The sequence below is a fragment of the Setaria italica genome, chromosome VII (assembly GCF_000263155.2).
Source record: "Setaria italica strain Yugu1 chromosome VII, Setaria_italica_v2.0, whole genome shotgun sequence".
Taxonomy (NCBI): Eukaryota; Viridiplantae; Streptophyta; class Magnoliopsida; order Poales; family Poaceae; genus Setaria; species Setaria italica.
The window spans coordinates 33,482,888-33,497,230 of NC_028456.1; the positions used below are offsets into that span (position 1 = coordinate 33,482,888).

General features: G+C 45.0%; 2 protein-coding genes across 7 annotated transcripts; both read left to right on the plus strand.

Annotated features, from left to right (window-relative positions):
* Positions 1–1,541: 1,541 nt before the first annotated feature.
* On the plus strand, positions 1,542–11,499 carry LOC101770487. 6 transcript variants are annotated; one of them, XR_001164590.3, is made up of 16 exons: positions 1,542–1,809; positions 1,963–4,735; positions 5,223–5,666; positions 5,745–5,942; positions 6,032–6,406; positions 6,536–6,608; positions 6,696–6,802; positions 7,343–7,852; positions 7,959–8,699; positions 8,782–9,135; positions 9,251–9,332; positions 9,424–9,530; positions 9,788–10,234; positions 10,330–10,574; positions 10,658–10,769; positions 10,868–11,009. XR_001164590.3 is itself a non-coding variant. In XM_004977237.4 (15 exons), exons 1-15 carry the CDS (start codon positions 1,696–1,698, stop codon positions 10,898–10,900), a joined length of 6,798 nt encoding a protein of 2,265 aa, XP_004977294.1. In that variant the 5' UTR covers positions 1,543–1,695; the 3' UTR covers positions 10,901–11,499. The 6 variants fall into 6 exon arrangements, 4 of the variants coding, with proteins under 4 accessions (XP_004977294.1, XP_022683983.1, XP_004977293.1 ...); XR_002678507.1 differs by having other exon boundaries at positions 10,658–10,773; positions 10,868–11,008; XM_004977237.4 differs by having other exon boundaries at positions 1,543–1,809; positions 10,330–10,769; positions 10,868–11,499.
* A 519-nt stretch (positions 11,500–12,018) lies between these two features.
* On the plus strand, positions 12,019–12,736 carry LOC101786011 (egg cell-secreted protein 1.4). Its single transcript, XM_004978263.4, has 2 exons — positions 12,019–12,169; positions 12,253–12,736. The coding sequence occupies exons 1-2, from the start codon at positions 12,019–12,021 to the stop codon at positions 12,555–12,557; spliced, it is 456 nt and encodes a 151-aa protein (XP_004978320.1). The 3' UTR covers positions 12,558–12,736.
* Positions 12,737–14,343: the final 1,607 nt, after the last annotated feature.

Below are 14,343 nucleotides of genomic sequence, written 5' to 3' on the forward strand. Positions count from 1 at the left end.
CTGGTTTGGTATGAAAGAAAAATACTGTTCGTTGGCTGATAAGTCAGATATGAGCAAGCGAACAGGCCTATAAAATACTGTTTAGTTGTACAGCGCTGAGGGTGCAGCTGCTGCCGCTCGTGTTTTATCTGCTGTAGCAGCTGCAGCAAAGCAGGCTTGCTGGCTGGCTGCACAGCTGGAAGAAGCACAGCCGAACAGAGCTATTTTCTGGAGATCCCTTGAGGAGCTACACAAAATTTTTGAAGTTGGCTCTTAGATTTTTTTTATGGAGTTGAAGATAGAGGTGTTTAGCTTGAAGATTTGAGAGTGGAGTTGAAAAACGTGGAGTGAAGCAAACCTTTTCAGGTTTAGATGGCAAAGTCAAGCTAGTTGCAGTCCATCTTATACTTAAGGGGTGTTTGGGAACACCCTGTTAAAGTTTAACACCTGTCATATCGGATGTTTGGATGCTAATTAGGAGTATTAAATATAGGCTAATTACAAAACTAATTGCACAGATAGAGTATATTTCGCGAGACGAATCTATTAAGCCTAATTAGTCCATGATTTGACAATGTGATGCTACAATAACCATTTGCTAATGATGGATTAATTAGGCTTAATAGATTCGTCTCGCGAATTAGCACAGGGTTCTGCAATTAGTTTTATAATTAGCTCATGTTTAGTCCTCCTAATTAGCATCCGAACATCCGATGTGACACTGTTAAAGTTTAACACCTCGTATCCAAACACCCTTTAGTACTTCTAATGTGGTGTTGAAAGCTCAGTGCCTCCTACGTTGCTGAAGAACTAAAGTTCAAGATTCTTACAGAGTATTTAGTCCCCTCAGCATGGCATTGAAATGTCTCAAATAAAGTCTGATTTCGGTTATTCAAGCACTATTCATTTGTACATGCTCCACCGACCGAGCATGGTGGTGACATCACAAGGAAGACCAGCCAGCTCAGTGATCATCACTAGAGAGGCCAGCTCGGTGATCATCACATCGAGTCGATGCAGGCAGAGGTACCGTTGAGGCGTTGACCAGCAATTTTGGTAATTGAATTTTTTCTTCGGTCAGAAATAGTATAATCTAATCCTGATAAGCAATGTTCTGTAGACCAGCAATTTCGAGTAAGCCTGGAGCGGGCCCGCCTGTCAGTAAGCAATCTGCACGTATCACACTGGAGAGCATACGCCGGTACGGGAAGCTCCACACCAAATTGAGCTAATGACACGTGGGCCCGACTTCCCCTCTCCGATTTAAGGCCCCACATACCAGTGGAACACTCCGCAGCCTTCCAGTACCCTCCCACCGTCCCACGCGCGGCCCGCTCTCCCTGCCCGCCAGCGCCACACTGGGCGGGAAGCCCCAAAACGGCAAAATTTCAAAAAACTGTCCGCCTCCTTCCGCTGCAAGCTTCCCGTCCGCTCCCACTGCCACGGCGGCCGCACCCCGCGCACGCTCCCAGGCCCCACCGCTCAGCCTCCGAATCACCGCTCTGGGACCACGCCCAAACCGAGGCGGCGCCAAGCGCCCGCCGACCAGTCCCCCGAACCGCATTCCCACTTCAATTCCCCATCGCTCCCGAAAGGCCCCTCCAAATTTCGAACGGACGAGGCTGGAACGGAAGCCGAAACCCGAGCCACGCCGCCGACGACATGGCTGGGCCGTGGTGATCTCCGGCGGTTGGGGGGTAGCGGTGGCTTGCGGGGATGGATTTCGCGGGGATGAAGCGGCGGGCGCTGCAGGCGCTCTGCAAGCGGCACGGCCTCCCCGCCGGCGGCACCAACGCCGCCCTCGTCGCCCGCCTCGACGCCGCCCTCTCGGTAAGGACGCAACGCTCGCCTCACACAGTAACCCTCGCTGCTCGGTAGCCGCCAAGTGCTCGCAGGAATGCTCCGCGAGTTCGATTTGTTTTGGCTTCTTGGTAAGTGGTTGGGGGTACTGCTCCTTCTAATGCTGTTGGGTTTGCTCTGCAGGGGGCCGCTGGTGCGGAAGAGGAGGAGGATGTGGTCGGAGTAGCAGCGAAGAAGGGGTGTCTGAAGCGCTCGGTCGGAGATGCTGGCGAGGCGAAGAAGGTCACTTTTGCGGTGGAGGAATCCAGGGGAAGGGGAAAGTGTCACGATGCTGGTAGTACTGATTCTGCTGCAGATGACGGTTTTTCTGCAGAGGCAGGTGCAAATGTCACGGTAAGGCGGTCCAGGAGGAATTCTTTGACTGCTGCCGAGGCTGAGGAAGTAGAAGCAGCGGTCACTGTTGGTAGGAAGCGGAAGCTGAGGAGCCAGGAGATTGCTGAGGACGTTGCTGTCTGTGCTCAGGTTGTAGTTTCTAGCAGAGTCACAAGAAGGTCGAGCTTGTCCGGGACCACCGTTCTGTTGCCTCCTGCTGTTGAGAAGAAGAGAGGGAGGGGGAAGGCAGCAGATAGTAAGGATAAACTTGTCGCTGATGCTCAAGATTCGTCTGTGGCAGCGTCACCTGCAGTTGTGGAGAGTAAGAGAAGCAGGAGGAAGGGAGAAAACTGTGAGCCTGATGTGAATAAGTCTGCTAAGGTGGAAGTATCCACTAGAACCACAAGATCTCGCTCAGTAGAAGCTGTTGTGATGTCCCCCACTGTGGTTGAGAACAAGAGGAGGAGGAAGACAGGCGATGCACAACCTGATGCAGAGCTTCCTACAGTTCCACAGGTGCCTAGAAATGATGCTCCTGTCACCAGGTCTTTGAGGAACAGAGTTGTCCAGGTTAACAACAGTGTGGTGGAGGAAACTCACACTAGCCAGCTGCTGGAAAACAAGATGCAGCCTAGTAGACCAGCTACTCGCAGGCATCAACAGGTTGCATCTTCTGTGGAGGAAGAAAAACAAGAACAACTTGCTGCTACTAGTAAGGCACCCCCATTGAGGCGACCAGGGAAAAACAATTCTGAGGTCAGTAATGCAAATTCAGAAAGCAACAAATTGAGTAGTACTCTAGTGGAGGCCAAAGACTCAAAAACTGCTCAACTGTTGACACGCCATAATGCTAAGGATGAAGATGTGGAGAAGCAACCAATAGTCAAAGAACCTGTTAGGCGATCAACACGTAGATCTGTTGTCTCAGCTATGCTTGATAATGAGAAGGACCTATTTGAAGAAAAGAACCCTGAAGCACATGTTAGGAGATCAATGCGGAAATCTATTGTGCCGGTTAAAGATATCAAAGGTGCTGGTGAAGAGAGTCAGAATGCTAAGGGTGAAGATGCCGCGAAGCAGCCAGCAGTTAAAGAACCTGTTAGGCGATCAACACGTAAATCTGTTGTCTCAGTCATGCATGAGAAAGAGGAGAAGGATCTCATTGCAGAAAAGAACCCGGAAGCACATGTTAGGAGATCAAAGAGGAAATCTGTTGTGCCAGCTAAAGATATTGAAGGTGTTGGTGAAGACATTCAAAATTCTAAGGGTGCAGATGTGCAGAAGCAATTAGTTGTGAAGCAACCTGTTAGGCGTTCATCACGTAAATCTGCTCTGCCGGATATGCTTGAGAATGAGAGTGGATTTCTGGTTGCAGAAACGAATGCTGAGGCACATGTTAGGGGATCAACACGGAAGTCTGTTCTTCCTAATATGCTTAATAAGGAGAACCCAGATCACAGCAAAATGGCCAGAAATGAGAATTTTGAAATTGGTAAGTGTGAAGATGAGAAGCAACAAAAAGTAAAGGAGCCTGTTAGACGATCAAGGCGATCTGTTGCCACAGTGATGCTTGAGGAACAAAATAAGGGTCTTCATGAGGGAAAAATGACAACAATTCCTATGAGGAGATCAACACGTAAATCCGTTGCTCTTAATGTAGTTGAAAAGGAGAGAACGGATCACACTGAAGAGGTTGGAAGCGAACAGCTAGGAGTTGGAGCAACGAAGCTGAAGGTAACAGATCAACTTACAGATGGTGCTGTGGCTGTTGTTGCTTCTGGAAACGAATTGCAGGTAGAAGTAGCTGTGCAGAACAATCAAGGCCTGCAGCAGTCAACAGGCAAATCTTCAGATCATAATTTATCTGATGGTAACGAGAGACATCCTGGTTCAGACAAGTATGCGTCATGTGAGAGAGTTGGTGAAGAGGGCTTGAAATTGAGAAAACAGAGGTCTTCAATGGAAATATCATCTTCAGCCAATGATTCCTGGAATGCAGAGGATTTTAGTGGACCGAAATTCAGGAAGCAACAGAGCGCACAAACCCCAAGTGAAAAAGATTATACAGGGGCTAACTATGATAAGCCACTGAGAACACAGCAGGCATCAAATTCCACATCTTCAAAGGGAAGGTCTTCAAAGAGGAGACGGACAACTGCTCCGGAAGAAGTTATGTTTGCCGAGGAGGCAAAAGATGACATGGTTATAAGGGAAGCAACAAAGGACACACATAAAGTGTCTAATGAATATAGTAAGGAGTCTAGTAGCAGAATTCAAGAAATCTGTCAGGTTAATGCCACAAGAGAAGAGATCTCTTCAAGTCCATTGCTTGGAACAGTAACACTCCCTGATGAGATTTGCTCAGCACAGAGTATACATAGGGTGATACCTGGGTCAGGATCTGGTGACGCTGCAAAGGAAAGTTCAGATAAGAGTAAACAGCCTCAGGAACACTCTGACATTCAAGCTGATGATAGCCATTTATCTGAAACAAGAAATGGGGAAGTGGATCAATCATCAAGCATTGGTGAACTACTCCCACACAATTGTTTTGTCTCAGAGGACAAACCATTGATGGGTGAAGGTGAGGTGAACATGGGTGCTAAGGGCATCTAGTTGTTAGTTTATTACCTGCATTGCCAAATTTATAGGCTTTTACTATGTTAATTTTATCTGTTGTAGCCAAGCATCATCAAAATATAATTTATTTATCTTCTTTGGATGCCCAAAAGCTGGCATATAAGTAACTTGCATTGATTTTGTGAAGTTGTAATGGACTATAGGCAGCCTTGGTCTTTGAAAAACATCTGGAGATTTGCAACTGCTACACCTATAGTCTATTATCATTTGTTCTCCAGACGTTGTTATCTATATGCCAGCTTTTTGTGATTTGGCTGCCTATAGTCCATTACTGTTTGTTCTCTGATAATTGTGCTGACATATTTATTTTTCCATTCCAAACAGTCTCTGGTTCTTATGTAAATCATCACCAATACATTTGCCCTGCTGACCATGACGAAATTTGCTCATTAACCTTTGTCTTTTTCTAATACTATTGTACTGTTGAACAGCTTCTGAATCTGCCCTACCAACGTCAGACAGTAATCCAGAAATTTGCTGTGATGTGATTTCTGAACAAAGCGTTCAAGCTGCTGATCTGGGGAGATGTACCAGCAATGGTGGAAAAGGGAACCCTGTTTTGACAAATCTGCACTCAGATAGTGCTGCTGATGATAGGATTCTTCCAGTACTGAATGATGGTAAGGGATGTTCATCAGATGGAAGACATTCGTCATTAGGTCTCGAGTTTCTGTTTACAGAAGTGTGCAAAGAAAGCTGTTCCAGAAATGTCGAAAATACTGCTGTAGAAGTTGATGGTGGAAACAAATCTAGCACTAGTGTATCTCCTGGTTTCTGTGTGGGCTCAGATTGTGGTCTGGAAGATGAGGATGTGCAACCTACTGGATTTGATGCTGATAAGAAACTTGATGTGGATCAGGATGTTGCAGAAGAAGGTATGAATCTTTCATAAGACTTTCTGATATTAATTGGTCACCTATATTTTTTTAATGTATCCTTTCCCCCCTTCCCAGAAGTTGTTGCTGAGGAGAAAAGTTATGATGAACATGTTGCTTCCAAAACTGACCTAAACACAAAGTTAAATGGTGAACTTACTGGTCTTGATATGGAATCGGATTGTGGCATTGCTGAAAAGAACGTGAGGCTTGTTGCAGATAATCCTGATGAAGAAGAAGCTACAATTCAGGTCCTGCAGGGTTATGTACAAGAAGGTAAGCACCCACTGTGTGATATGTGGATAGTTAGTCTTTGAGTTGTACCATTAGGTGTTGTTTGAGAGTAATGCATAAATGTGTGTCAGGTGATTCTGAGAAGCCTTCGCAATTTTCAGCAACACCAGAGTGTAAACATGAATGTGGTTTGCCTGAGGAAACAGTATTGCACTCAAAGGAGAACAAGGGACGGTTATCAATTGCAGAACAATCACCATTTGGCCTACAATTCCTGTTCTCGAAGGAAAGCATAGAAAAATCTGTGGAGTATGGTGCCCTTGCTTCTGCAACAGTTCATATGGAAAATGGATTTGATGAATTAAAAGATTGCCATGTGAAGTGTATACTCGAAAAAACTCATGCGTCAGAACCTTTTTCACACCATGATACTGATGAAGGTAGTTGTTCGGTTTCCAAAAGTGATGTTTGTATGTGCACATCCCAGCAAGATAATGGAATAGAAGGTATAATACCACATTCCTTTTCTTCTTTTATTGTTTTTTCCTTCATAATTTCCTTCAGTTCCTGCAACCTATAGCTATGAGGTATGTTCTGTCATTTAAATGATACTCATAAGCTGTTCATTTTCGTAGGTTTATCGAAGGCTAGTCTTGATGAAGAATGGGTTTCATCAGGCTTTTTGTTGGATGCAAATCACATAAAGGAGTAAGTATAGTCTTTTCACTAAAAGTTCATATGTTATGGAAATGGTACGTGTTTGATCATTTTAAGATGGGAAATTCAATTTTGTAGTGTAACTAATTCTGAGGAAGCGGCTTGCAAGGGCGAAGGAAGTAAGAAGCCTGCCCATTCTGATGACCTTAAAGCTTCATCTGGAAAAACAGATGTCAAGGGGCCAGGTACATCCTATATTTTTTTTGATTGGGTACTTCCTTTATTGATTCTACAATTCAATTACTCTTAGGGGGTGTTTGGATACCCCATGCTAAAGTTTAGCACATGTCACATCGGATGTTTGGATGCTAATTAGGAGTATTAAATATAGGCTAATTACAAGACTAATTACACAGATGGAGTCTAATTCGCGAGACGAATCTATTAAGCCTAATTAGTCCATGATTTGACAATGTAGTGCTACCGTAACTATTTGCTAATGATGGATTAATTAGGCTTAATAGATTCGTCTCGCGAAATAGCATAGGGGTTCTGCAATTAGTTTTATAATTAGCTCATGTTTAGTCCTCCTAATTAGCATCCGAACATCCGATGTGACACTGCTAAAGTTTAGCACCTAGTATCCAAACACCCCCTAATTTAGAAAACATATATCTAAGGTCTTTGTTCATTCAACACAAATTTAGTGGCTTCTCATCATACTAAAAGCATGATCACATATATTTTAAGTTTTAACAGTATTTTTTCCCCATAACCTACTGCAGGTGATAATCCATATAGTGTTACTGACACTGTATTCAACAGCGCCCTGCATGCTCCTGCCAATGACAACTATGATGCATGTTTAGATTCCAATACTGAACTAGTGCAGCAGGGTCATAAAGACCGATGCAGTGAGGACACGGAAGAACGATTTGCTTCCAAACCCTGGACAAATGATATTATTGAGGATGCAATTGGCAAATACAGTGGAACTGGAGTCGTACTGCTCCCGGCTGAAGAAAGATCACATGTACAAGATGGCCAACTTAACTCCAAGTTGGAAGGCGCAAAAGTTTTAGACTCTGGCCTTAATTTCAGTAAGGATATTAGTAGCATTTTGGATAATGGATCTGTTGTGGGCAGTATTGGTGAAAGAACTCTATCTAGTTCCGGTTTACCAAAAGATTCGTCCATAGAATATAATCTACGACAGGAGGTTTTAGATGGCTCCTCAGCGGAAACATTTCTTGATGGGTCCAATATTTGTGGGGGAAAAAATGTTTCTAGAGTAGGTCAGTAAATCACTTTTTATAAACACTTAAATTTCCTACTAGTACTATTGCTTTTCAATCGCTAAAAAAAACTCCCTAATGTGTATTTGTTCAAATGATGTGCCAGATACTATTGAAAATCCTTCATTTAATTTAGCAACTCCTGGTTATAAGCATGAAGGTGCTTTGTCTGAGGAAGCAGTACGCACAATGAAGAAATATGCTGGAACATGCTCATCAAATCCCAGAGAATTACTCATGGACCTGCAGGCCCTGTTCTCAAAGGAAAACATTGAAGAATCTGATTCGCAGGATGGCCTTGCATTCGCTGAAAGTCCCGGAGATGAATCGATTGATGTTAAACAACAGGTTGAGGTACATCTTGGTTCTAATCTGTCTCAGTTTGAATCAACTCATCTCTTGGATGGACTGATTGGGTGTTCCAAGACTGAAGTGCTGCATCAGGGTCATAAAGATGGATGCAGTGAGGATAGGGAAGAGCAAGTTGCTTCTGGACCCTGCGCAAATGATATTGTGGAGGCTGCCGCTGCCAGATACATAGAAAGTGGAGTGGTGCTGCTTCCATCCGAAGAAACATCAAATTTGAAAGATGGGCAGCTTAACCCCAAGAAGGAAAGCGCAATAGTTATGGAATCTGGCCTTAACTGTAGTAAAGATGTTACTAATACTTCAGACAATGGGTCTGTTGTGGACATCGTTGGTCAAAGGACTCCATCTGGTTCGGGTTTACCAGAAGATTATCGTACGGATCATAACCTGCAACAAGAGTTTTTAGATGGCTGCTCAGTGGAATCATCACTTCAAGGATCCACCATATCTTCGAAGAAAATTGTTTCTGGTGTAGCAGGTAACTTGGTGTGATTTATAAACCCTAAAGTTGTCTTCTTAAAATTATTGCTTATTAATTAATGGTGTTTGTTCAAATGAAGTGCCAGGTACCTTTGGGAATCCTTCATTTAGTCTAGCAACTCCTAATTATAAACATGAAGGTGCTTTGTCTGAGGAAGCAGTGTGCAAAATGAAAAATTATACTGGAACATGCTCGGCAGATCCCAGACATTTGCTCATGGAGCTGCAGTCCCTTTTCTCGGAGGGAAGCATTGAAAAAATTGATCCGCATGATGATCTTGCATTTCCAAGTGCTGGAAGAGGAAGAAATGAACCTGTTGACACACTTGTTTGTTCAGAGCCTGATACAAACCAAGGCATTTGCAAAGATCTCAGCAGAGCTGAAGAAAAAGAGAGTTGCATGTCTATTTCCGTGCAACACTATGAAAGTGGAGGTATAGTTTTATTTATATACAATCAACTTCTCATTTTGTTTGAAAGTATTCTGCTGTGCAATGTCATGTTGTCTAATCCTCACATAGAAAAAACTGACGATACTGTTTTACTTAGGGTTCTTGAGGTCGAGCCACATGAAAGATTGGGCAATGTCAGCCCAGATTGATTTGTCAGATGATGCCCGTCTTATTGAAAGGTAATTTTGTTTTGGATTACTAGAATTGCATACGTAATGAACCATGTGGACACTCCTTCAGTCATCTGATCATGCAATCACCATACCACAGGAATACTGGTGTTGAGGAAGTGCTTTGTGAGGAAAAAGAGAAAAGAAAGTCTATGCCTACTTCAGATAGTGATGTTCTCCATGAAAAATCACGCTCCAATGAACATGGTAAGCCTGAACTTGTTTGCTCACTCAGGGAAATATGTTTTGTTGATGTCTGCATTGTTTGGTTCAGATGTAATTTCTGTCTTTTAACTTTTTATACTGCTGTAGCATGTTTCTGTTTTGATCTGTCCTTAGACTATTTCATACATCTAACATTGCATCTGAACAGGCTTGTTGTACTAGTGAAACTCAAATTTGCAGCACTTATTTGGCAATAGATTATTTGCATATTACCTCATCATTCATCTCTCTTATGTTAGGAATTTGTCGATCTCATGGCCAGAAGCATATTGTTGAAATTAACTCCAAGCAATCGAGTTGTGATTCTGAGATGATCCATCAAGATCATAAAGAAGAAAACTATGAACCTAATGAAGACAAAATCCTTGAAAACGGTATGTATGAAGATGCCCCAGTTAAAGGAATAGAAAGTGCAATTATGCTGCCCTCAGTTGCTGGGACGTTGAAAATGCCTGTTGAGCAGCTTAAGACCAACCTGGGTGATGAAGGTGAGGAACACAGCTTTAGCTGTGGTCAAGATATGATTGAAATCTTCTGTACTGGGTCAGCCAAGAAGGATCTGTTCCCGTTGCCCAAGGACTACCATGTGGACTCTTTCCAGAAACAGGATGTCCCCGATGTCCTTTCTTTACTTCAATCTCCTGAAGAATCTGCAAATTGTCTTGAAGAGAGTGTTACAGGATCAGGTCAGTACTTATGATGACTTGCTTATATCTTCTTGACTCACCTAAACTCTAACAAGTCATCTGTAAAAGATTATCTCATGACTCTTTTACATCAGGATCTTGTCAGACTAGTGGGCAACAATGTATAAATGAAGTCAGCGGTATGCAGGTGACTTCTAATATTGAAGTGTTCCATCAAGGTCATGAGGAAAGCTATGAAAATAATGACGGCAAAATTACTCCTGGTATCCCTGCCAGCGGTGTGTCTGAAGCTGTAGATATTGAAAGATCGGAAACGGAAATAGGTCTGGCTCCTCCTGGAGGAACATCAGCATTGCCAGATGAGCAGCTTAACATGAAGGTTGAGAGCCACGAAGTTGATGAATACAGCTGTTGCTATGATGAGGACACTTCGAGCTTATTTGACACTGAATCGCTGTGCAGCAAAGCATCCAGTTTGGACAAAGACACTCACAAGGATCCTCCAAGTGATCTATCTACTCTGAGGTCCCCCGAAGTATCTACAGTTTTTCAGAACCAGTCTGTTCCAGGATCAGTAGGTATCATGTTGCTCGATCAGAATGTCCTGTTCAATTTCTTATTGTAGTATTTGCAGCACCTCTGACTCTACCCTTCCTTCCGTTTTTCAATTAGGAATCTGTCAAAGCAGCAGGCGAAGAGGTATAGATGAACTCCGTGCTAAGCTGCAGAGTTTCAAAGTTTCCAGCACCGTAAAAGGAAGCTACATTGCTATGAGCGCCCCTCGCCCGAAGCCAGGTGACAACCTGGGCCAATCTGCGATCGCCTTGCTCCGGAACAGGGAGAACGCACCTCCTGCTAAAGCAGGCCATCATGCTATGCCGAACCCTGATCGCTCGGTCGCGAAGGAGTCGTCAAGACTAGCGCTGCAGCCGATCAGTGGAAGACCAAGGGATCACTGATAGGTAGTTGGTCGTACACCGTAGTTTGTTGTTGACATTTCGCATTTGTGTTCAACATTTGGTGGTGGTGGTGTTCAACCTTTGGTTGAAGATTATTGGGTGTGTTCGTGCAGCATGTAGTGAAGAAGCTGCTCTGTGCATTTGTTAGTATTTAATTAACGTAGTGTGGCCATGGTAGCAGTGTTTAAGAAGCTGGTAGTCGTGCAGATGGTTATGCAAGTGTTGCTTTGGTTTGTACCATTCCAGTTATCGTGGACAGATTTGTTATGGTCCATGGTGTTATTGATACCTGTATGCTTGCTTGAACTAATCTCTTGCGATGGCTTACGAGATGCGTGTTGCTGATCTCCTCAGTTTCATCTGTTCTGCTGACTTGAGCATCTGTCGTTTTTGCCTAATCGATCTGTTTTATTAGTACGGTGCTGCTAGTTTGGAAAGTGTATGTGCCCACTAGCGGCATTGTCACCGTCCTCCGTGTCGAAGCTGAAGCTTGGTTTGCGCGGTCGAGGAGGCAGGAGAGAATGAAGTAGCAGGCTATTCGGAGTAGAAGTTCCTCAGGTCGTTTGGTGTTCCGTGATCATGCATGCTCTGCAATGGATAGCAATCAATAGTGATCCACGATCCTTTGGCATTCTCTTCCATGAACGCACGCATGCACTCACGTAGTCACGTCCGCCGCCCACCCACAATTCAACCACGTACGTTATAGAAACTCCACTGAATCGTCGTCTGTCATTTTAATTCCGGCCACCTAGCGCTGCTATATAAATAGACCTCGCTGCTGGACACCATAGTCACGAGCTCACGACGCGCAGCCTGCAGCCACTCCACTGCCGTAACACACATAGTAGTCGAAGCAAAGCAATGGCGCAGCTCCTACGTCTCGCCGCCGCCGTCGCGCTGCTCGTCTTCCTCGCCGCGACGGCTCCTGCGGCCGACGCTGGCCGGGGCGCCCCCACCTCCGCCGCCCCGCCTCTGGCGGCTCGCCTGCGCGCCTTCTCCGTCTCCCTCGACGGTGAACTTAAGATTAACTAGCTAGCTCGTTCTCCTGCTAACTTTTCTTGTTGTATCTAACAAACCTGATCTGTTCACGTGCAGAGGCCGGCGAGGACGGCGGCGGCGCCGGCGGTTTCGCGGAGTGCTGGGACGCGCTGACGAGGCTGGGGTCGTGCACGAGCGAGATCGTGCTCTTCTTCGTCAACGGCGAGTCGTACATCGGGCCCGAGTGCTGCGTCGCCATCCGCGGCGCCACGCGGCACTGCTGGCCCTCCATGCTCGCCGCCGCCGGCTTCACCGCCGAGGAGGCCGACGTCCTGCGCGGGTTTTGTGACGCCGAGGCCGCACACAAGGGCAGCCCGCCCCCCGCGGGGCCCGTCCCCGCGCCCGGGAAGCCTCTCGTGTGATCGTGTCGGGATCCTCCAATAAAAAAGCTCCGTGCCAGTGTCAATTTTGCTTGGGCCTTGGGCTTCTACACGCGCACGTTTGCTGCTGAATATATGCATTGTGTTTCTGGTTTTGTAAGAATGTGCCAACGATGATGGTGCAAGGCTAATAAAACGGATTGAGTGCACCAGCATGCTCATGATTGATGGTTCATTTCTTTCTTTCTTTTTCCTTTTTTTTGGGGGTCAAAGCGTGCACAACCAAGCCAGCGTTTTGAGGCCGGAGCCGCACGTGGGCTCGATCGTTCGATGTGTTCTGAGGTTTGCAGTGGCCCACCACGCAGGACGATTTGGGCTGAGCCCTGTGAATTTGTTGTCCAGCCTCTCTTTCTTCTTCGGTGGACAGGGCACTATTGCGCTTTTTGTTCATCGTCCCTAGCGCTAGCGGCATAGCTACACTCAGACTAAGATAAGAGAAATCCTTGCCACATTTCTTTTAAGAAAACAAACGCAAAAAAACCAAAAAATCTGGCTCGTTTCATGACACGAATTGGTTGCACGGAGCCGATCGAGTACACTACCAAGTGGCAACGTGCAGAGAGATGCTGCCCATCATCCGAAAGAGGCTCCACCGCACCACGGACAGCCACCCATTCTCTCTTCAGCCATCGATCATCCATGTGTATCTTTCCAGTTCGCTGATCGATCTCTGCATCAGCATGGTGCCTGTCCATCTGTACCGCTACTGATAAGGGCTCTCCCTGGCGCGATTCGATGCAACGCCACATCGACCGGCCAGCAATAATGGAGATGGAGATGGAGATGGAGATGCAGGCCGGCAGCAGCTGCCTGCATTATTGATGCCTTCGATTGGATCCAAAGTTCCCAACCTACGTACCATCACTGCTTTGGATCGGTGCTAAAGGCACTCAGTCACCAAGCACAAATCTTGTTTTACTTGAATCATCTTTTCCCCGAGCTTTTACAAAGTTAAGTTGATGATTCTTCTTGTTGAACTGGTGCTTAGCTTAATTAGTTGGTGTGTGCTTCCCTACTGACCAGTCATGACTCATGAGTAGTATTCCATAACTGAAAATTACGTGCCTCTTTTCACTCCAACGAGGAAACCTTAATTTGTTTTTTAGAAATTTTAGAATGGTTGGAAAAAATAAGAGCCGTCCATCCTGAAAAATCTAACGGTGGAAACAAAGGAAGTATTTGAAGAGAAGTACCAAAGATTACCAAATTGATAGGACAAAGTACCGAAAATAGTCTTTAAATTTATTTTTTATTTTTTTTCAAATTAGACAGAGCCTGTTCGTTTATGCTACTTTGCAGCGGCTTTAGCTGCAGCTGCAAATCCAAGTAGCTAAGCTGCTGCTTGCTGGCTGCAGCTGCAAAATAATCGCAGCTCGCAGCGGCTTAAAAGAAGCACAAATGACCGCACAGATAGTACACTATCTTGGTTTTCCTTCTCGTGGAGGACCTAGGTCCCATGTGTATTTCCTGTTTTTTTGTCACTTTATAATCGGCACTGACTGATTGATGCATAGAAGCTTCGAAGAACAACGCCCCTTGGTGAAAACAAGAAAATAGTGAACACGCTCTCGTTGTCAAGATAGAGTTATTAGGAAATGTCATCATTTAATTACAATTAGTTGGGGAATTCTGCCCCACAGATTGCCAAGTTGGTGTTTCTTTATTCTAAAAAGGAATGGAGATTTCTTTTTCTGAATGTGTGGTTACAACGGATGGATGTATTAGCCCAATTTGCCAAACTCACCTTTAGTTAGTTGCAATGAACATA